General features: G+C 43.6%; 1 protein-coding gene across 1 annotated transcript in view; it reads left to right on the forward strand.

Annotated features, from left to right (window-relative positions):
• The window catches only part of LOC124605579 (NADPH--cytochrome P450 reductase), a 221716-nt gene that overhangs the window by 122494 nt on the left and 74504 nt on the right, over nucleotides 1-24718 (forward strand). Inside the window, exon 3 of the mRNA XM_047137360.1 lies at nucleotides 8812-9001. Within this exon, the coding sequence (XP_046993316.1) occupies nucleotides 8812-9001 (190 nt within the window). The remainder of the gene's footprint in view (nucleotides 1-8811; nucleotides 9002-24718) is intronic.

A 24718-nucleotide genomic window follows, 5' to 3' on the forward strand; every position in this document is an offset into this window, starting at 1 on the left:
GATAACTTTGTTTAATCACGTCTCAACAATCCATCAAACTGACCCGAACCGATAAAGAAAAATCGTGCTAAATATTTCCCTTTCTCAAACTGATAGTAAATTACGCGCGAGCAAGCAATTCAGCAACAACATCGCCAGACTATCTTTACACTTCTCAACTTAATCTTTATAAATTCGTATCTTCAAAAAGCAACATCCTCTGCGTCCCTATTTCTGTGACCAACACCTGACTTTCAATTAATTTTCAGTGGTAATGACAATGCTGCCGACAACCAAAGATCACTTTGCTTGTTGTCAGAATCTCTTTCGGGTGACGTATCGACCATTGAAGACTTCATATTTGTACACTGGATATTTTTCAGATAGTAGTGTGACATATCGAATAAAAGAGAGCTCACATCTCCTTTGTTGAATACCAAAGTAAGCTACACTGCTATTTGTAAAAAGTGAAACGCTCAGAAGTAATGATTGCAACACGCCACGATAAGACGGCGTGTAGAACAACGGAACCATAAGAAGCGGTTTAAATGGCAGAGAGGTGGCGTGCACGTTGGTTCAACAAGGTCCTCTTTCTGTGACCAGAGAGGTCAGTGTTAAGCAATGCTCAGCCGATGTGGAGCCATCACACGAAATGGAAACGGGTACTCAATTGCCACTATGCCTCGCCGACATCACAGGGTGGAATATCTGCATGTGAATGCATTCGAACGTGGCAGAATGGTTGAGGTCAGGGAGGCGGTCCGTCTTTCCTTAACACTGCAGCTCGCACAGGGCATGGTGCTTAAATAGTGAGGCGTATGTAGAACCAGTGGAGGGAAGAGGGCCGTACACACCACTGATCTTTACACGGGCTACAGACACCGGAGTACGTAAATAGATTTTCCAATACCGCTTTTGGTGGGTCATGTAAACCCTCCAAATGTCTGGAAATCCGCTTCTTGCTGACGGTTTTCCTCTTCCAAAATCGATTTTCGCTACCGTGTAAAAGCGCAATTGTTTTTTAAGCGCGCTTGGGCTGCTAGTTAACGACTTGTTTTTAAAAAAATTCGGCTAATATAGACGGAGCGACTTTCTGCAGTGTGAAGGAGAAGTAGAAATATTACACTGAGCATGAAGCTACTTCTAATATTTAACCGAAGAGAAATTGCAATTAGAATTTTATTAATACCGTCAGCTGCCGGCGCGCGTTGATATAAATCAACGGACAGGTGAAAATGTGTGCCCCGACCGGTACTCGAACCCGGGATCTCCTGCTTACATGGCAGACGATCTATCCATCTTTTTTTATTTTTTATTCTCATTTTGTTAGTTTTCTTTCGTTGTATCTGCTCGGGGCGGACGTCGCAAGACACACGTTTCAGTTCGTCGTTGATCCATTAACTCAGTTTTTTTTATTACAGAGGGAAGCTAACCCTCTGACCGAATCCATCTGAGCCACCGAGGGCACAGAGGATAGCGCGACTGCAGGGACTGTCTCGCGCACGCCTCCCGTGAGACCCACATTCTCACCTTGTACGTCCCAACACAGCATTCGTAGTGTCTCACCCCAACACACTCATTACTCGTGGAAGACATTCTTACCAGGTCCTGTAAGAGTTCGGGGAATATGTGTGCATCCGCACAGAAGAAAAAGGTCATGGCCGGTATTGCCAGAACTATATACCGGGTGATCAAAAAGTCAGTAAAAATTTGAAAACTGAATAAATCACGGAATAATGTAGATAGAGAGGTACAAATTGACACACATGCTTGGAATGACATGGGGTTTTATTAGAACAAAAAATATAAAAGTTCACAAAATGCCCGACAGATGGCGCTTCATCTGATCAGAATAGCAATAGTTAGCATAACATAGTAAGACAAAGCAAAGACTATGTTCTTTACAGGAAATGCTCAATATGTCCACCATCATTCCTCAACAATAACTGTAGTCGAGGAATAATGTTGTGAACAGCATTTAAAGCATGTCCGGAGTTATTACGAGGCATTGGCGTCGGATGTTGTTTTTCAGCATCCCTAGAGATGTCGGTCGATCACAATACAGTTGCGACTTCAGGTAACCCCAAAGCCAATAATCGCACGGACTGAGGTCTGGGGACCTGGGAGGCCAAGCATGACGAAAGTGGCGGCTGAGCACACGATCACCACCAAACGACGCGCGCAAGAGATCTTTCACGCGGCTAGCAATTTTTTTTTTTGTTCTAATAAAACCCCATGTCATTCCAAGCATGTGTGTCAATTTTTCCCCTCTATCTACATCATTCCGTGGTTTAAGTTTTCAAATTTATACTGACTTTTTGATCGTCCGATACTTACATGGATATGGTGTCCGTTCTTTCGAACATGTCCGAAAGAACAGACACCATATCCATATAAGAAATAGCAATTGTGCCGACTACATCAGAAACTGGAACAGCTGATTTCCAGACGCCGTATTTGAATGGGCTAGAAAATCCGCTTCAGGTCTTAACAAGTAAACACGACAGCGAAAAACGCTTTCCGAAATTGTTTCCGGCTCCCGAAAGATGTGTCGGATGTAAACTTAGTGACAGTGTACTGGATGACACACTGTAGCGGACGGAACAGCTTCGCCTACAGCATTGGCGCAACGTTGGGATACTGCAACGGGTGTGGGCATTTCTGCGTCGACGGTTTGACGCCGTCTTCTGCGCGCTATACTAGAGGAAAGCATGACATTGCGTCAGCTTCCATCGACCAGCACCCACCAATGCCTCTGACTATAATGGGCACGTGAACGCTAACACTAACGTGCTTAGTGGCAAAATGTACTGTTTTCGGACGAGTCCAGCTTCAGCTTGTCCTACAATGATGGCCGCATACCCATTCGAAACCGCCGTGGTGAACGCAATGGGGCAGTCTGTATTGTTGAGCGGCATGCCGCCAAACTCGAAGTGTGGTGGTTTGGGGCGCCGTTGCCTTTAATGTGTGATCTCGCCTCCTACGTCGTGAGGGCAGTCTGAACAGCTACCGCTACATCAGGGAGATTTTACAGCCCGAGACACTGCCACTCCTGCAGACTGTTCCACATGCCGTATTTCAGCAGGACAATACCTAGCCACATGTGGCGAGGAATGTGCAAACCTTCTTCGAAGAATTGCGGGCACCACTGCTTCCTTGGCGAGCCCGTTCGTCTAACATTTCGCCCATCGAACATGTCTCGGATACAGTCGGTCAGCAACTTGTCCGTTTAGGTCCTCCTGCAACCTTTGTGAACGCGCCTACAAACAGCGTGGTCAGTAGCATATTCAGGCACTCTTTGATTCATCCCATGACGTCTAGCGGCTCTGATTGCAGCACGAGGTGGCGCTACTATATACTGATTTTCGTCATCACAGCGCATGTACAGATCTATAATCCTAATCTTCCAATCGGTGGAATAAATTTCATTGTGCACCCATCTCTCGATCTCGGTGTTTCACTTTCTTCAAAGAGTAGTGTAGAAACCTTAGACAGTAGTCATGGACTCGAAGGGAGTGAAACTGCCTAGACGGAACATTAGCTGTAAACCACATAATCTAAATAATATTTTAACTAACGTTTGCTGGTCAAAGCAGAACTAGATGGTTTATAATTATTGTTACATCTTTGCACTTTCTTCCGGAGTGTGTATTGTATCTATATTACTCCTATGACGAAATTCTATTATTAGCTTGCAGATTATGTAACTATGTATCATGTAAACTACATTATACCTATGTAGTGATTAACCTCTCTTTATGTTACGTAAATCAAATGCCAACGGCCTTGCCTCGTGGAACACCTGTACACTGGCTCCCGTACGCTCACCGAGGTCAGAGATGTTGCGTGTGGCCAGTGCTTGGACGGGTAATCGCCCGCGTACGCCACGTGCTGTTGGTTGCTTACACTTTGTCCTTACGGCAAAGAGGGTGAGCGGGGGTTGGCATCAAGTTCCTGAACACTAAACTTTGCACCAGTGTCCTTCTCCGCGGTATCTCATGAAGTGAGATGGTCCGTCCGTCGGATGGGGACGGTTAAGCTGGGCTGCATCCTTGGTGCTGTTAGAGAGGAGTAGGCTACATGCCGGCACAAGTTTTCACCCGCTCCCTTCTCACATCATCATCATCATCATCATCATCATCATCATCATCATCCAACACAAGACATGACATCATACTACACACACCCATTAGTTGCCTCCACTTACCACGTACGGCACACTTCAACACACTTTTCATCTTCGCGAAGGAAGGTGCCATTGTGCACGAAGGATAGATGTTGTTGTTGTTGTTGTCTTCAGTCCTGAGACTGGTTTGATGCAGCTCTCCATGCTATTCTATCCTGTGCAAGCTTTTTCATCTCCCAGTACCTACTGCAACCTACATCCTTCTGAATCTGCTTAGTGTATTCATCTCTCGGTCTCCCTCTACGATTTTTACCCTCCACGCTGCCCTCCAATACTAAATTGGTGATCCCTTGATGCCTCAGAAAATGTCCTACCAACCGATCCCTTCTTCTGGTCAAGTTGTGCCACAGACTTCTCTTCTCCCCAATCCTATTCAATACTTCCTCATTAGTTATGTGATCTACCCATCTAATCTTCAGCATTCTTCTGTAGCACCACATTTCGAAAGCTTCTATTCTCTTCCTGTCCAAACTATTTATCGTCCATGTTTCACTTCCATACATGGCTACACTCCATACGAATACTTTCAGAAATGACTTCCTGACACTTAAATCTATACTGGATGTTAACAAATTTCTCTTCTTCAGAAACGCTTTCCTTGCCATTGCCAGCCTACATTTTATATCCTCTCTACTTCGACCATCATCAGTTATTTTGCTCCCCAAATAGCAAAACTCCTTTACTACTTTAAGTGCCTCATTTCCTAATCGAATTCCCTCAGCATCACCCGACTTAATTAGACTACATTCCATTATCCTTGTTTTGCTTTTGTTGATGTTCATCTTATATCCCCCTTTCAAGACACTGTCCATTCCATTCAACTGCTCTTCCAAGTCCTTTGCTGTCTCTGACAGAATTACAATGTCATCGGCGAACCTCAAAGTTTTTATTTCTTCTCCATGAATTTTAATACCTACTCCGAATTTTTCTTTTGTTTCCTTTACTGCTTGCTCAATATACAGATTGAACAACATCGGGGAGAGGCTACAACCCTGTCTTACTCCCTTCCCAACCACTGCTTCCCTTTCATGTCCCTCGACTCTTATAACTGCCATCTGGTTTCTGTACAAATTGTAAATAGCCTTTCGCTCCCTGTATTTTACCCCTGCCACCTTTAGAATTTGAAAGAGAGTATTCCAGTCAACATTGTCAAAAGCTTTCTCTAAGTCTACAAATGCTAGAAACGTAGGTTTGCCTTTCCTTAATCTTTCTTCTAAGATAAGTCGTAAGGTCAGTATTGCCTCACGTGTTCCAGTGTTTCTACGGAATCCAAACTGATCTTCCCCGAGGTTGGCTTCTACTAGTTTTTCCATTCGTCTGTAAAGAATTCGTGTTAGTATTTTGCAGCTGTGACTTATTAAGCTGATAGTTCGGTAATTTTCACATCTGTCAACACCTGCTTTCTTTGGGATTGGAATTATTATATTCTTCTTGAAGTCTGAGGGTATTTCGCCTGTTTCATACATCTTGCTCACCAGATGGTAGAGTTTTGTCAGGACTGGCTCTCCCACGGCCGTCAGTAGTTCCAATGGAATATTGTCTACTCCGGGGGCCTTGTTTCGACTTAGGTCTTTCAGTGCTCTGTCAAACTCTTCACGCAGTATCATATCTCCCATTTCATCTTCATCCTCTTCCATTTCCATAATATTGTCCTCAAGTACATCGCCCTTGTATAGACCCTCTATATACTCCTTCCACCTTTCTGCTTTCCCTTCTTTGCTTAGAACTGGGTTTCCATCTGAGGTCTTGATATTCATACAAGTCGTTCTCTTATCTCCAAAGGTCTCTTTAATTTTCCTGTAGGCGGTATCTATCTTACCCCTAGTGAGATAAGCCTCTACATCCTTACATTTGTCCTCTAGCCATCCCTGCTTAGCCATTTTGCACTTCCTGTCGATCTCATTTTTGAGACGTTTGTATTCCTTTTTGCCTGTTTCACTTACTGCATTTTTATATTTTCTCCTTTCATCAATTAAATTCAATATTTCTTCTGTTACCCAAGGATTTCTACTAGCCCTCGTCTTTTTACCTACTTGATCCTCTGCTGCCTTCACTACTTCATCCCTCAAAGCTACCCATTCTTCTTCTACTGTATTTATTTCCCCCATTCCTGTCAATTGCTCCCTTATGCTCTCCCTGAATCTCTGTACAACCTCTGGTTCTTTTAGTTTATCCAGGTCCCATCTCCTTAAATTCCCACCTTTTTGCAGTTTCTTCAGTTTTAATCTACAGGTCATAACCAATAGATTGTGGTCAGAGTCCACATCTGCCCCTGGAAATGTCTTACAATTTAAAACCTGGTTCCTAAATCTCTGTCTTACCATTATATAATCTATCTGATACCTTTTAGTATCGCCAGGGTTCTTCCATGTATACAACCTTCTTTCATGATTCTTAAACCAAGTGTTAGTTATGATTATGTTGTGCTCTGTGCAAAATTCGACCAGGCGGCTTCCTCTTTCATTTCTGTCCCCCAATCCATATTCACCTACTATGTTTCCTTCTCTCCCTTTTCCTACACTCGAATTCCAGTCACCCATGACTATTAAATTTTCGTCTCCCTTCACAATCTGAATAATTTCTTTTATTTCATCATACATTTCTTCAATTTCTTCGTCATCTGCAGAGCTAGTTGGCATATAAACTTGTACTACTGTAGTAGGCGTGGGCTTCGTATCTATCTTGGCCACAATAATGCGTTCACTATGCTGTTTGTAGTAGCTTACCCGCATTCCTATTTTCCTATTCATTATTAAACCTACTCCTGCATTACCCCTATTTGATTTTGTGTTTATAACCCTGTAGTCACCTGACCAGAAGTCTTGTTCCTCCTGCCACCGAACTTCACTAATTCCCACTATATCTAACTTCAACCTATCCATTTCCCTTTTTAAATTTTCTAACCTACCTGCCCGATTAAGGGATAAACCCTACAAATTAGGCTACTGAACCTGCCCTTCCAGGTCTCCCAGCCAACAATGCTGTACGCCATTTTTCCACAAATTATTGGTATTATAATGCTATTACAATGTAATTTGTCAAAATTTGTATCTTTATGCCGGAAGTTACTCTTCACGTATTATTTTTATACCAGAGCGCATGAAAATGGAGGTGAGTCAAAAGAATGAAATATAAATAAAAATAATGATAAGCCGTGGGCCTTATGCTCCTAATAATATACTTCATCAATTACGGAATCAGAAATAAAATTTTCATGGTAAAGAATGAAGGAGAAGGTGAAACTTCACTGTTGGAAAAACGATCGCAACAAGAGGGATTTGCGCGACGTAAACGAAAAGTTGGTAGATGTGCTTCTACGTCTGAAGGTGTCTATTCAAATTTCACGCCAGTCGCACAAGAGTGGCGCTATGAGGATGAAAAACAGGTTTTTTTAATAGGCTCTGTAACGGTCGTTACCTTTGAGATTGGGCATGGTGAGCTGATGTTAATCAAGAATGACCTTAAGGCGACAAAGACGCCACGATCAACACCTCACCGAATTTGAACGAGGTCGCGTAATAACGGAGACGGGAAGCTGGATGTCCCTTCTGCGATATTGCAGAAAGACTTGCCAGGAATGTAGCCACTGTACATGATTGCCGGCAGCGGTGGTCAAAAGAAGACCAGTCCCGGGACAGCTACGTGGCAGTATCGGGTGGGAAGACCACCGTGTTTGGCGTATGGCTCTGGCGCATTTTACTGCATCTGCAGCAGCAATCAGGGCAGTATTTGTCACCACAGCGACAGAACGAACTGTTCCGAATCTGTCATTTCAAGAGCAGCTCGGAGCCAGGCGCCCTATAGCGTGCATTCCACGGACCCCATTTGCGACTTCAGTCATGTCAAGGAAGAGCTCATTGGAGGGTGCGGTGGAGGTCTGCTATGATTTCTCATGGAAGCTGGTTCTGCCTCAGTGCCAGTGATGGCCATTTGTTGGTTAGGAGGAGGCCAGTTTAGGGCCTACGACCAACTTGTCTGCATGCTAGACACACTGGACTTACACCTGGATTTATGGTCTGGTGTGCTGTTTGGTATGACTGCAGGAGCACACTCTTGTGGTTATCCCACGCACCCTGATTGCAGATCAGAACGGAGATCTGGTGATTCTATCTGTTGTGCTGTCATTCGTGATCAGCATTCCAGGAGGTGGTTTCCAACACACTAACACTCGCTCACGTACCGCTGTTGTAACTTAACGTGCTCTACAGAGTGTCGACATGTTACATTGGCCTGTTCCATCATCTGATCCGTCTCCAATCGGTCACAATGGGACATCATCGGACGAAAGCTTCAGCGTCATCCACAAACAGGACTGACCGTCCCAGTATTGACAGACCTAGCGCAACAGGCATGGAATTCCATCCCATAAACGAACACCCGCATGTGTTTTGCATTCAACATTCTGGCGGTTACACAACTTATTAATGTACCAGCATTTCACATTTGCAGTGGCTTATCTCGTGCTTACATAATCCTGTGAGCTCGCAGTGTTAATCAGTTAATTATGTTACCTAGACAAATGTATTCGAAATTTCATTTCTGTTCATTGTTTCTTTTTTGTGTTGCAACTTTTTTCCGTCCCTATATTTTGCCAATATATTCTGTGAGCGGTAGGAAGGAAAGGTGACTTGCCTCGTTGGTTGCAGACCAACGGCAATGACGGCGCCTGCGTCCGACCAGTCGTTCATCCAGAAGCTGAAGACGTCGGGTCGCAGCCTGGTGGTGTTCTATGGCAGCCAGACGGGCACCGCAGAGGAGTTCGCCGGCCGGCTCGCCAAGGAGGGAGCGCGCTATCGCCTCAAGGGCATGGTGGCGGACCCCGAGGAATGCGACATGGTCTGTGGCTGGCTCTACATCTATTTTATTAGAGAATTAAGCTATAATTTAAAATTAAAAAACCTGCCTCCATATTTTCCGTGTTCTTCTCCCCTCCCCCTCCCCTGCCGCAACCCCTCCTCCCCCTCCCCTGCCGCAACCCCTCCTCCCCCTCCCCTGCCGCAACCCCTCCTCCCCCTCCCCTACCGCAACCCCTCCTCCCCCTCCCCTGCCGCAACCCCTCCTCCCCCCCCTCCCTCCCTCACCATCTCGAGACGAGAAATTAGAAATTTGTGGTAAGTTCTATGGGACCAGACTGCTGAGGTCATGGGTCCCTATGCTTACACACTACTTAATCTAACTTAAACTAGCTTACGCTAACGGCTTCCCTGCGCGGCTTCGGGACGAGAGTTGTACGGGAATTACTGAACTTTATTTCCTCTGTGCAGGAGTAATTTAGGTCCCGCCTTTGACCAGTAATTATTGGTGGTCACCTAGATAGCAGTGACTATTGGAGAAGCTCCTCCTTTTGAAGAAGGGCACCATAGACGAAGCATGGCTATAAAATAAAGGGACCGTTCCTGTAAATCATTTTCTTAAAAAAAAAAAACACATTTAATTATTGTCACCCTCAGTAGATTCCCCTCCTCGCTACGCGAATTTTGGATTGATGGAAGCAGTGCTGGAAGTCATTCTATGTGAGCTTCTTGATGACGCGTACCGCTTCAACGGATTGGAATCTCTTTCCTTTAATGCAGATTTGACCTTGGGGACTATGTAAGTCACAGGGTGCTAGGTCAGGCGAATAAGGTGGATGATCTAACACTGAGATGCTTCACTTCGCGAGAAATCTTAACAGATAATGTGGTAAGAGCCGGTGCGTTGTCTTGATGTAGAACAAACGACTCGTTCTCGCCTTTTTTGTAGGGTTCCGTACCTCAATCGGTAAAAACGGAACCCTTAAGGGATCGCTTTCTTGTCTCTCTCTGTCCGTCCGATTGTTAAACTCTTTCTCAGGAACGGTTGGATGTTTTAGGTTCAAATTTGTCGCGTACTGAGGTATATGGTCCTTTGACTATGTTTATAAATGTAAGGTTCTAAGTAAATGCAATCAAAAGATACGGCCATTGTCAGATATTTTAATACTCGCGAAGTCACTCATCAAAACCTATAACGTTATTCTCATTGGCCAAGAATCGTCAAATCTGGCAAGAAGGAATATTTCATAATACAACAAAACAAAAAATACAGAAACTGTAAATTTGTAGCTGTACCACACGAATTATTTTTTTTTTTTTTTTTTTTTTTCATTTCTTATCTGACAGTCTGTTAGTCCGTCTGTTAAGACCCCTTTTTTCTCAGGAACAGTGTGAAGTTAAAATTTATCACATACTACCATCTATAGACCCTTAGCTGTTAAGTCAATGCAACCAAAGGCTCGGCATTTTATGTCGCATATTTTAATACTCGTAAACTCACTCATCAAAGCCTATATTGTATATCCCATTGACCTAGAATCATGAAATTTGGTAAGAAAGAAGATGTCACAGTACAAGTAATGGAAAAAATTGTTAATTTGTAATTATATTTTGCGAAAAAGTATTTATTTTATCATTAGTTATCCAACGTCAACTTGAAATTAAAACAATGAGTATTTTTACGTTCACATTGACTGGGTCGCAATGGTAAGTCAAACATCAGGCACGGAATGACTTGTATGTAGATATGGCGTTTCAAGTTGTATGTGAAACAAATCATGCATGCCTGATGCTTGGCTTTTACCATTGCGACCCAGTCAGCCTGACTGGAGAACTCCTGATCATTGCAATGATGGTCACTTGCTTCCTGCATAACTTCAAGACATTCATATTATCGAAATTAAAATATTCTCGAAAATCTTGGAACACCTGGGATCTATATCTCGCCAGCATCAATCTTGATAAAAGGCAAAAATGGTAGTTTCTTGAATTGTCTACGTACATAATTAAGTTTGCACGGAATCCTTAGTGCGCAGATCCTACTCGCACCTGGCCAATTTGTTTTTATTTCGTCTCGGAGTTGAGTTTGACCTTCAGGAACCCAGTGAAGATACACCGTTCCATAAATACCGAAAAAAAATCCTTATCGCTTTGAATCTTGATGTGCTCATTCGAGCTTTCTTCGCTCTCGGTGAAACTGGGCCCTTCCAGTGCACGGATTGGTGCTAAGTTTGTGGTTTCGTCACATTTTATCACTTAAAATAAGAATCATTTTAGTGGTATTCAAAGTGTCAGTACAAACATTTACAGGTATTTTTTTTTTTTTTTTTTGTTCGAAAATGAGAATTTTTGGCACCAGTTTCGCTCACACACTACCCATGTTAAGCATGTTATGTAAAATTTGCCTTACGCAGCCATCAGCAGTTCCTACAGGTTCAGCAGTCGATCGAATACTCAACTGTCAGATCGAATATTACCTTCTTTTTCGATATTTTAATCAGTTTTTGATATTGGAGAGCGCCCTGGGCGTGAGTTACCTACAATATCTTCTCCGGCCGCGCGGCGTAGCCGCGTGGTCTCAGGCGCCTTGCACGGTTCGCGCGGCTTCCCCCGTTAGAGATTAGAGTCTTCCCTCGGATATGGGTGTGGGTTTTGTGTGTGTGGGTTTTGTGTGTGTGGGTTTTGTGTGTGTGGGTTTTGTGTGTGTGGGTTTTGTGTGTGTGGGTTTTGTGTGTGTGGGTTTTGTGTGTGTGGGTTTTGTGTGTGTGGGTTTTGTGTGTGTGGGTTTTGTGTGTGTGGGTTTTGTGTGTGTGGGTTTTGTGTGTGTGGGTTTTGTGTGTGTGGGTTTTGTGTGTGTGGGTTTTGTGTGTGTGGGTTTTGTGTGTGTGGGTTTTGTGTGTGTGGGTTTTGTGTGTGTGGGTTTTGTGTGTGTGGGTTTTGTGTGTGTGGGTTTTGTGTGTGTGGGTTTTGTGTGTGTGGGTTTTGTGTGTGTGGGTTTTGTGTGTGTGGGTTTTGTGTGTGTGGGTTTTGTGTGTGTGGGTTTTGTGTGTGTGGGTTTTGTGTGTGTGGGTTTTGTGTGTGTGGGTTTTGTGTGTGTGGGTTTTGTGTGTGTGGGTTTTGTGTGTGTGGGTTTTGTGTGTGTGGGTTTTGTGTGTGTGGGTTTTGTGTGTGTGTGTGTGTTTGTTGACCTTAGCGTAAGTTAGCTTAAGTAGGATTAAGTAGTGTGTGTAAGTCTAGGGACCAATGACGTCAGCAGTTTCGTGCCATAGGCCCTTACCACAAATGTCTCCTCGGTCATTTTGAAACCGCTTGAGCCACTGAGAAACTGGCGTATGTGATAAAGTCTTCACCCCATACTTCAATTTAGTAAAAGATAGGTTTCAGTAGCAGTTTTTTCTAAGTTTCATGTGAAAGTTCAAGACAATCGTTATTCCGTTATTATACTTGTCATTTTTTCGGCAAAACAAAATAACAGCTCCGACACAAACGAAGCATACGGCCCCGCTGATATATCTAGAGACACCAGAGATTTCGCATTCGGCTGAAATGCCGTCACGCTTCACAGATATTGGTCGTGCGTGTATACTTACTTTATAACTTCATCAGTCCCTTTTACTTTATAGCCACACCTCGTATTCATGGGAGGTAGTTGGCGGTTAAGACCAGCTAGGTAATGGCAAAGCAAAGGATGTAGAGAGTTGTCTCAGAACGCGCTGGCGAGAAACAACTTTGTGTAGGAAGGGCTGTTTACAGTGGCAATATAAAACAATGCCTACCCTGACAGTCTGCTGTTTTCTTGCTTGGGCCTAGTTTTCTAAACGCCATCCAATAGGGTCACTCACTGTCAGTCTTTTTGTCGGTGCCCCGGGGCAGTCGACACATGTCCATCACAGTTGACCTCCCAGACAAATGCAAGTCACTGTCGGCACATCACTCCCAGGCTAGGTAATGCGCCATCACGCTGCAATGTAGTATCTCCTCATTGCTAGCATTTGTCTCTCTCACTCGTCTCTACCGTCAGGGACTTCATTGGTTACATTTTTGTTATTTTTATTTTAACTGATGTATGATAGTGTGTTCTGCACACTAATCCACTCAGTCCTCCCGGTTTGAGTGCTTAAAATTTGTTTTCTATTGCCTTGTAAACCTTACCGCAAAAGATACCGCAATGAAAGAGTGCAATCTGGACTGATAGTGGTACTGCCCCTCCTGTTCTTGTACATTTCCATTTCTAGCACCGATTAGTCAGTGATCAGAGTGACGACTTGAGTAACAGCTGCAAGTAGCGTCGAGGGACAGCCTTCCATAATCTTCATTGGGTTCCATTGGTTAGCTGAATTGCTCGGCCGGCGAGGTGTAGCACCGCAGCACCTCGCTCTAACGACAGGGCGTAAAACATCTGTCCATGCTTATAAGAACGCCTGGCTTCCATTACTCGTATAGATACAATAGAAATATGGGATGACAGAGAACTAAACAAAAGTCACCCACTTGCAGTTAATTCGCTACAGGATGTAGGATCAATAACTAACAATAAAGCACGAGAGAAAGGAAATTACATACAGTAAGGTGACAAAGCTCATGGGTTACATTCTAATATCGTGTCGGACCTCCTTTTGCCCCGCATAGTGCAGTACCTCGATGTGGCATGGACTCAACAAGTCGTTGGAAGTCCCCTGCAGAAATATTGAGCCATGCTGCCTGTATAGCCGTACGTAACTGTGAAAGTGTAACCGGTGCAGAATGTAGCGCCTGAACTTACCTCTCGATTATGTCCCATAAATGATCGATGGGATTTATATCGGGCGATCTGGATGACCAAATCATTCAGTTGAATTGCTCAGAATTTTTCTTCAAATCAATCGCGAATGATTGTGGCCCGGTGACATGGCGCATTCTGATTCATAAAAATTCCATGGCTTTTTGGAAACATGAAGTCCATCAATGGCTACAAAGGGTCTCCAGGTACCCAAACATAACCATTTCCAGTCAATAATAAACTCTGTTTCACGTAAATACAACCCGCACCATTGTGGAGTCACTACCAGCTTGCACAGTGCCTTTTTGACAACCTGGGTCCATAGCTTCATGGCGTCTGCGCCACACTCGAATCCTACCACCTGCACTTACCAAGTGAAACCGGGGCTCATCTGACCTGACCGCGGTTTTCCAGTCGTGTGTGGGACCCAACTGATACGACCAGTCGCTGCAGGCGGTGTCGTGCTGTTGGCAAAGGCACTCGCTTTGGTCGTCTGCTAGCCTATTAACGCCAGATTTCGCCGCGCCATCCTAGCCGACATGTTGTTCTTACGCCCCACATTGAATTCACGCATTGTTGCTTGTCTGTTAGCACTGACAACTCTACTCAAACGCCGCTGACCTCTGTTATTAACTGGAGGCCGTCCGCCACTGTGTTGTCCGTTGTGAGAGGGGATGCCTCAAATTTGGTATTCTCGTACACTTTTGATACTGTGGATCTCGAAATCCTGAATTCTCTAACGATTTCCGAAATGGGTTGCCCCATGCATCTAGCTCAAACTACCATTCTGCGTTCAAAATCTGTTAATTCGCGTCATGCGGTCCAATTGGAGTCGGAATCTTTCTCACATGAGTACAAATGACAGCTCCACCAATGCACTGCCCCATTAAACAATGTGTACGCTGTACTAGCCTAATATGTATATGTTCATATCGCCATCCCATGACTTCTGTCATCTCAGTACAACTGATCTTTCAAAGTTCCTTTTTGTCTATATGCCAGGAACTAGATCTCGAAACCACATATTACAAACGTTCTCAAATACTTGCGTTCAGCAACATTTTCTCTTTGTATAATTTCTGTTCTACATCTACATGGATACTCTGCAAATCACATTCAAGTGTCTGCAGAGGGTTCATAGAACCACCTTCACAATTCTCTATTATTCCAATCTCGTATAGCGCGCGGAAAGAATGAACACCTATATATTTCCGTACGAGCTCTCATTTCCCTTATTTTATCGTGGTGATCGTTCGTCGATGTCAACAAAATATTTTCGGATTCGGAGGAGAAAGTTGGTTATTGGAATTTCGTCGCAACGAAAAACGTTTTTCTTTTAATGATGTCCAGTCCAAATCCTGTATCATTTCTGTGACACACTCTCCCATATTTCGCGATAATGCGAAACGTGTTGCCCTTCTTTGAACTTTTTCGATGTACTCCGTCAGTCCTATCTGGTTCAAAAATGGCTCTGAGCACTATGGGACTCAACTGCTGAGGTCATTAGTCCCCTAGAACTTAGAACTAGTTAAACCTAACTAACCTAAGAACATCACAAACATCCATGCCCGAGGCAGGATTCGAACCTGCGACCGTAGCGGTCTTGCGGTTCCAGACTGCAGCGCCTTTAACCGCACGGCCTCCTATCTGGTAAGGATCCCACACCGCGCAGCAGTATTCTTAAAGATGACGGACAAGCGTAGTGTAGGCAGTCTGCTTAGTAGGTCTGTTACATTTTCTAAGCGTCCTTCCAATAAACCGCAATCTTTGGTAAGCTTACCCACAACATTTTCTGTGTTCTTCCCAGTTTGTTCGTAATTGTAATACCTAGTATTTAGTTGAATTTACGGCCTTTACAATACACTGATTTATCGTGTAACCGAAGTTTGAATTCCTTTTAGCACTCATATGAATGACCTCACACTTTTCGTTATTTAGGATCAACTGTCACTTTTCGCACCATTCAGATACCTTTTCTGAATCGTTTTGCAGTTTGTTTTGATCTTCTGATGACTTTATTAGTCGATAAACGACAGCGTCGTCTGCAAACAACCGAAGACGGCTGCTCAGATTGTCTCCCAAATCGTTTATACAGGTAAGGAACAGCAAAGGGTCTATAACACTACCTTGGGGAACGCTAGAAATCACTTCTATTTGACTCGACGACTTTCCGTTAGTTACTACGAACTGTGACTTCTCAGACAGGAAATCACAGATCCAGTCACATAACTCAGACGATATTCCAGAAGCACGCAATTTCACTACGAGCCGCTTGTGTGGTACAGTGTCAAAAGCCTTCCGGAAATCCAGAAATACGGAATCGACGTGAAATCCCTTGTCAGTAGCACTCAACACTTCATGTGAATAAAGAGCTAGTTGTGTTTCACAGGAACGATGTTTTCTAAACCCATGTTGACTGTGTGTAAATAGACCGTTTTCTTCGAGGTAATTCATAATGTTCGAACACAATATGTGTTCCAAAATCCTACTGCATATCGACGTTAACGATATGGGCCTGTAATTTGGTGGATTACTCCTACTACCCTTCTTGAATATTGGTGTGACCTGTGCAACTTTCCAGTCTTTGTGTACGGATCTTCCGTCGAGCGAGCGGTCGTAGCCGGCCGATGTGACCGAGCTGTCCTAGGCGCTACTGTGTGGAACCGCGCGACCGCTACGGTCGCAGGTTCGAATCCTGCCTCGGGCATGGATGTGTGTGATGTCCTTAGGTTAGTTAGGTTTAAGTAGTTCTAAGTTCTAGGGGACTGATGACCTCAAAAGGTAAGTCCCATAGTGCTCAGATCCATTTGAACCATTTTTCTTATGAAGTTTGTTAGGATTAATAAGGCGCAATCCGAAAATAACTGTTGCATTTATAAATGTAACACTAGGGGACAAAAATTGCCTCCCCTGACTATAGTTTAACCTTACTCTTGGAAAGAAATGAGCAAAGCGTGCAGCTATAAAAATAATTGACGTACTCCCATGAGAGTTAAAGGTGCTCGCAGATCATGAAAGTATTAAAACGATTTTAAATTATTTCCGCTCGCAACTCATTTTTACTCCGTAACTGAATTTCTAAGTAGAGAGTAGGTAGTGGTAGACTTAAATGTATCGATTTTTCTATTTAAAAGTACAGTTACGGAAAAGAATGTAGCATATTATGATGGAGCGGGTTCACAGGAGAGCTGACATGGAGAGGTGCACTAAACCAGAGAGAGAGAGAGAGAGAGAGAGAGAGAGAAAACGTCGCAAATTGCATTTAAAGGCGTTTACTAGTGCCTGTGAAGGGAAGTCAAAGCCACTCAAATTATTTTATGCCAGTGGCTGCTGCCAGCAACACCTGCAGAAAAGGAAGTGCTCAGCTTTCGGTAATCCAAACAAATTGGCAGTATGCAGCACTATGCTACAACCTACACAAATGAAAGAACCTTAATCAGGAAGTTTCAGAGCAAATGTTGTCGTTACTTTTTTTTTTCAGCTGGGTGTCTGGAAGTCAGGGAATCCCCAAATTGACAGGTTACTCATACCTGTACCGTAACACTTCATTAAAGCAATACACACACGAAGGAAGAAAATTCCAAATGGTTTTCAGTAGGTGTTAATTTTAAAATGTGCTGCTGTGTGTTATTGTCATATTGCCATTTTCCTTAAACTGATTCTGCAATAGTGTAACGGCGACCTCCACTGCTATATTGAGGTTGTAGGTTTCGTTAAAATCTGATGGTAATTTTCATATTTGCTTTAGCTTTGTATGCATTCTGTTTCATTTCAATCCAAAATTTACCTTAATTGCTCCACCTTTTTTGTACTTCATCATTTTACACTTTTTATTTTCGTGTATTATGATTTTTTCAACATGTGGTGCATGTCAAGACTATGGATTCAAGGCTCGATCCGCATTCTGACTCACGATTTTTTTTCTTTCCTGACATTTAATGAGTGTTTGGCCTTTGTCAATACGCTTTGTGAAAAAAAAAAAAGTTTCTCCGTGCTTAAGATTCCATGTGAAATAAACGGGATATTTTTTCGTAAGATCACTCCTTGTGGGACAGCAAGGGCACAGCAGCACAAATTTTATCACGCGTAGTAAAACACTTAATTTTCCGATTGTTTACAGCCTTGGCGAACAAAGTAAAATGTAATTGCTCGGTGTTTTATACTGTTCGTACCTGACGATAAGTAATGGATTACGCTTCACATCATCCCATCACAAAGATGTTTTCATTCCGCGTCGTACGTGACTGCGTAATGTGAATAGAATACCCGTGAGAAAGTCACAGCTGCTGCTGGTGCTCCTGCTCCTGCTCCTGTGTGTGTGTGTGTGTGTGTGTGTGTGTGTGTGTGTTCTCTTACGAGAAGTTAAGGCTGATCAGTGGTAGCGTTAGATATCTTGAGTCTGCGAAGGTTTCCAAATAATATGCCGTAACTCATGGTTTTAAAACATTTCTACGTCTAGAGCTGTATTCTGCAGGCCACCTTATGGTGGCTTTGTCTCTCGAAAATAGAATGACTGAGTTCACAATATGCAACCAACGGTCTTGCCGCAGTGGTAACATCGGCTCCTGTCAGATCACCAGAGTTACGTGCTGTCGGTCTCGGCTAGTACTTGGATGTGTCACTGTGCAGTGCTGCCGAGTGCTGTTGGCAAGTGGGGTGCACTCAGCCCTTGTGAGGCCAGTTGAGGAGATACTTCATTGAGAAGTAGCGGCATGAAAACTGACATACGGCCGGGAGAGCGGTGTCCTGACCACATGCCCCTCCATATGCACATCCAGTGACGCCTAAAGGCTGAGGATGACACGGCGGCCGGTCGTACTGTTGGGCCTTCAAGGCCTTTTCGGACGGTGTTTGTTGTTGAGTTCAGTAAGTTTAGCGTATGTGTGTAATTTCTTGGGCAGTAATTAAATAATTGTTAAACAGAATGGTTGTAACACAGTATCTGGAGACATTAGACCATACTGACATAAAAGTCGTGTGCGAGAGCAGCCCATCTGCCTGCGAGTAAACAGAAATACGTATCCACCATAGATTTAAATTAGTTAAAAATGGGAACATAGGGAAGACATGCAGTTTTCTAGAACCACACTCATTTTCAAATTTCTACCAGCTCGGAGCGGTTCACGCTTTTCTAGGTTTCCCTAGCGGTTCAGCCATCTCGCCCGTATGCTGGAATGATTCGGCAGATAAATTTTACGGCTGATGTCATGTCGTGCCCTTGTCCAACTGGCCTAATTGTTCCGTTCCGCTTTCTCCGCGGTCGTGAAGTGTGGCCTATGCTCTCTAGCAATGAAACCTTGAGCGTCTAGTGTTGTGATCTTCAGCCCGAAGACTGGTTTGATGCAGCTCCACACAGTAATCTACCTTCACTTCCGAATACAAGGGGTGTGAGAAAAGTAATGGAACTGATTTTCTTTTCTACCAAAGTTTTTATTTTTTGAAACAACAACGTTGTCTCCTTCAAAGTAATTCCCTTCGGGAGCTGTACATCAGCAGAGTCGTTGTTCCCACTCTTGGTAGTTGCCTGAAGGGCTTCAAACTGCTGGGTCCTTTAACATGGCTGTCACATTCTTTTGAATGTTCTCCAGAGCCCCAAAATGACGTTCTTTTAAGACTTTTTCACTTTTGGGAAAAGAAGAGTCACAGGGACTCACAGGTGAATAGGGGGGCTGTAGAACAGCAGCCATGACTTTAGAGGGGGGGGGGGGGGACCGTGCGAAAGTGGCTGTGTGACATGAGACGTTGTCATGATGCAACATCCACTTGTCTGCAATGTTCAGTCTCACTCGATTCTCCCTTTTCCTGAGACGTTCAAGGAAATTTGTGAAAAAAACTTCGTTGACAATTTGTCCTGGAGTAACAAATTCGTAATGTACGATACCACTGCTGTGGAAAAAAGGAAATCAGAATTGTTTTGATCCTTGATTTACTCATTGGATATTTTTTCGGTCGAGGAGATATCCCAGTGCGCCACTCCTCACTTTGCCGCTTTGTCTCACGATTGTACTGAAAAATCAAGGATTCATCTTACCTGTGATCGCACGATTGAACCATTCGTGGTCATTGACAACACTCTCAAGAAGTTCAACGCACACGTTTCTTCGCTTGCCCCTCTGCTCACAAGGGAACCTCCCCATCGCTCCTACCCCCCCCCCCCCCCCCCCCCCCCGACCGAGCAGGGTGGCGCAGTGGTTAGGCACTGGCCTCGCATTCGGGAGGACGACGGTTCAATCCCGCGTCCGGCCATCCTGATTTAGGTTTTCCGTGATTTCCCTAAATCACTCCAGGCAAATGCCGGGATGGTTCCTCTGAAAGGGCACGGCCGACTTCCTTCCCAATCCTTCCCTAATCTGATGAGACCGATGACCACGCTGTCTGGTCTCCTTCCCCAAACCAACCAACCAACCAACCAACCCACCCCCCTTCAGATTTAGTTATGTTGGCACAGTGGATAGGCCTTGAAAAACTGAACACAGATCAATCGAGAAAACCGGAAGAAGTTGTATGGAACTATTAAAAAAATTAGTAAAATATACAAACTGAGTAGGCCATGCGAAGATAGGCAACATCAAGGAGAATGGGTGTCACGGAGCGCCGTGGTCCCGTGGTTAGCGAGAGCAGCTACCAAACGAGAGGTCCTAGGTTCAAGTCTTTCCTCGAGTGAAAAGTTTAAATTTTTATTTTCAGTTTATGTGACAAACTCTTGTGTTTTCATCACTTTTTTCGGAGTGATTATCATATCCACAAGGAGACCTAAATCGGGCAATGTAGAAGAATCTTTTTACCCATTCGCTAAGTGTACAAGTTAGGTGGGTCGACAACATATTCCTGTCATGTGACGCACATGCCGTCACCAGTGTCGTATAGAATATATCAGATGTTTTCCTGTGGAGGCATCGGTTGAACTATGACCTTGCGATAAAATGTTTTAGGTTCCCATTGGAGAGGCACGTCCTTTCGTCTACTAATCGCACGGTTTTGCGGTGCGGTCGCTAAACACCGACGCTAAACTTCTTACAGTGAACAGAGTCGTCAATGAACGAACGGACTTGAACCAAGGACCTCTCGTTCCGCAGCTACTCACGGTAACCACGGGACCACTGCTCTCCTTATGCTAGAACCTCCTTGATGTTGCATATATTGCACATGGACTACTCAGTTTGTATATTTTACTAATTTTTTTCCGTAGTCCCACACAACTTCTTCCTGTTTTCTCGATTGATCTGTGTCCAGTTGGACAAGGCCTATCCACTGTGCCAACTTATAACTAAATCTGAGGGGGGTGCGATGGGGAGGTTCCCTTGTCAGTTGAGATTTTTTGGGCACCATTTTGGCACAAACCTTTCGCATGTGCAAATTGCAAATGTTCGGCCAAAATTTGATGCATGCTGAAAGTGTTTAACAGGTCACCTGTTATGCTAATTCTAAAACGTCTGTCTGATCCCACAAGAGCACGCACCCGTTCTTAGTTATAGTCGATTTTCGAAGTCGAACGTCTCCCTGAGCGTGGTTCATCTTCAGCGTGTTCTCGACCTTCCAAAAATGATTTGTGCTAGCGATAAACTTGTGCTCTTGATAAGGAATGTTCCCCATATGCCTATTTCAACTTTTCAAAGGTCATACTCGCGGATTCCCCGAGTTTAATACAAAACTTGATTGCATAACATTGCCCTAAATTTTGCTGTTCCATTTTCGTGACACACACACACACACACACACACACACACACACACACACACACACACACACACACACACTTCTTTCCATTCCCAAATTGACGTTTCCCTGGTGCTTCAGGATGTGTCCTACCGAGTGATCCCTGCATTTAGACAATTTGTGCCCGCCAGTTCGATTCACTACCACCTTATTGATTATTCCATCTAACCATCTATAATATTCTACATTCTTCTGTAGCACCACATTTTAAAATCTTCTTTTCTTTCCTCAGTAGCCTATCGTCTACGTTTCACTTCCTTATAAGGCTGCATTTCATACAAATACCTTTAGAAAAGATAGATATAAATATATTGCTCTTTCCTACCACCGGTCATATTTCTGTCCAAGTAGTTAAACTCGTGTTCTCTTTTAGTGTGTCACATCCTAATCTAATTCCCTCGCTCCGCCTGATTGAATTAGATTACATTCAAGTTACCTTTCTTTCACTTTCGTTGATATAAATCTCATAACTTCTTTTCAATACACTGTCTATGCCATTCATCTTCTCTGTCAAGTCCTTTGCCGTCTCTTCCAGAATCACAGTGTCTTTGGCTAAAGCTTTTTTTTTTCTCCCTCAATTTTAATTATCGTTCTGGATTTCGCCTTGGTTTCCTTTAATGATTGCTCAATGTACAGATTAAATAATACGGGCGGTGGGGAGGGGGGGGGGGTGAAGGCTACAACCCTGTCTTACTTCATTCTCATCTACAGCTTCTCTTTCATGTCCTTAAACTCTTACAACTGCAGTCTAATTTTTGCCCAAGTTGTGAATAACGTTTTATTCCCTGTATTTTATCTCCACTACCTTCAAAATGTCAGTGTGTCCCAGTAAACATTGTCGAAAGCATTCTCTAAATCTACAAATACTATAAACGTTATTTATCTTTCCTTAATCTATTTTGTAAGTGGAAGGGTCAGTAAGGCTTCGTGTGTTACTGAATTTCGTCAGATCCCAAACTGATCTTTACCATTCTTCTGTTAATAATTCGTGACAATTTTGGAGCGTCTAGTAGAACATCAACAAGTACGGTGTTTGTGGGGATTTGTGTTATTTTTTTGGTTCGTGAAAGGTTGAGATTTTTTCTTATGTTTATTATGTTGAATGTTTGTATTTTGCTGCAGCTCATGTCTCGTTGATTGTATCTTGCTGCACTTGTTACGTCTGATGATAATACAGTGTGGGATTTCAAAAACGTTACACTTGCTCTCTGCAAGCCAGGTAAGGGTGTATAGTGGAGGGCACCTACGATACCACTACTATTCATTCTCCCTCTCTCCCACACTCCCTCATTTTTCCTGTTTCATTTGCGAACAGTGTGTGCGGAGAACTATTATCGGTAATCCTCCACGTGAATTCTAATTTCTCTTATCTTTATCATTGTGGTCATTTGGGGATATATATGTAGGAGGATGTAATATGTTGCCTGAATTTGGAGGTTCTATTTATAGACGGTGGATCGCATGCCCCTCTGCCATGTCCCATCCGTTGCGGAAGAGGCAGAGGAACTTGGGATCCAACGTCCATAAAGATAAGAGGTGGACGTGAACCCGGAAACTTGTTGAAACGATGCCGCAGAACGACGCCTTGAACTGGCTGGAAACACGAGAATAATTCGCCGAGAAAGCCTGTATCCCCATACAGGACACTGAATATTTAAAAACAAATGATAACTTAAAAAAAAGTAATCAGCGCCACCAGCAAGCTGAATATGAAAAACACTTTAAATGATGATTTTGATAAAATATTACACTCTTTAACACTACCTAAAAGGCACACAGTAGCGGCACATTAACCCAGTACTAAACATTAACCTTATTACTAATTCACAAGCAAAGGGGAACGAGGAAGAATCTTTATTTTTAGTAAAGCCGGACACCTCAGAACTTATACTACACACAAATACACTAAACTGAACAGCTTGAAGATACTGTTTTATTCTAGGAGGCAACTTCATACCTGACCAAAGACGACACCATCCTGCCCGGGGCCACAACTAACAAGGGAACATCCCCATCACACCCCCCTCAGATTTAGTTATAAGTTGGCACAGTGGGTAGGCCTTGAAAAACTGAACACAGATCAATCGAGAAAACAGGAAGAAGTTGTGTGGAACTACGAAAAAATAAGCAAAATATGCAAACTGGGTCGTCCATGCGTAAGATAGGCAATATTAAGGGCCATGTAAGGCGAGGAGCGCCGTGGTCCCGTGGTTAGCGTGGTCAGCTGCGGAACGAGAGGTCCTTGGTGCAAATCTGACTTCGACTGAAAAATTTTGCTTTCTTTATTTTCGCAAAGTTATGATCTGTCCGTTCGTTCATTGACGTTTCTGTTCACTGTAATAAGTTTAGTGTCTGTGTTTTGCGACCGCACCGCAAAACCGTGTGATTAGTTGACGAAAGGACGTGCCTCTCCAATGGGAACCGAAAACATTTGATCGCAAGGTCATAGGTCAACCGATTCCTCCACAGGAAAACACGTCTGATATTTGGTATACGACACTGGTGACAGCATGTGCGTCACATGACAGGAATATGTTGTCGACCCACCTAACTAGTACACTTGGCGAATGGGTGAAAAGATCCTTCTACCTTGCCCGATTTAGGTTTTCTTGTGGATGTAATAATCACTCCAAAAAAAAGTGATGAAAACATAAGAGTTTTTCACATAAACTGAAAATAAAAAGTTAAAATTTTCGGTCGAGGGAAGATTTGAACTGAAGACCTCTCGTTCTGCACCTGTTCACACTAACCACGGGACCCCGGCGCTCCTAGTCTCATACTGCCCTTAATAGTGCATATATTACACATGGACGACCCAGTTTGTATATTTTGCTTATTTTTTCATAGTTCCACACAACTTCTTCCTGTTTTCTCGATCGATCTGTGTTCAGTTTTTCAAGGCCTATCCACTGTGCCAACTTATAACTAAATCTGAGGGGGGTGCGATGGGGATGTTCCCTTGTAAGAAAAAGAAAGCCGTGAAGAAAGCGAATGATTAAAGAATAAAGACGTCCATAAGCTGATCGGGCACAATATAACATTCTCCCGCTGCAGTAATAAACATGCTAATAGCCTTTACCAGTCACTGAAATGCAGTTGAGCGCCACCAACAGTAGTCCGATTAAAATTACTTGGTAGTGGACACTTCATGAGCGCTCAACGTCACTCGCGAACCGCTCGCCATTGCCAAACTACCACAACGATTAGCAGTTCGCTTCAAAGTCCTTGTCCGGCATTCTCACTGAATGTGTTTGGATCCCAAATCGTGGGTCTGACACTTTTATT

This window comes from Schistocerca americana, chromosome 3 (assembly GCF_021461395.2).
Source record: "Schistocerca americana isolate TAMUIC-IGC-003095 chromosome 3, iqSchAmer2.1, whole genome shotgun sequence".
Taxonomy (NCBI): domain Eukaryota; kingdom Metazoa; phylum Arthropoda; class Insecta; order Orthoptera; family Acrididae; genus Schistocerca; species Schistocerca americana.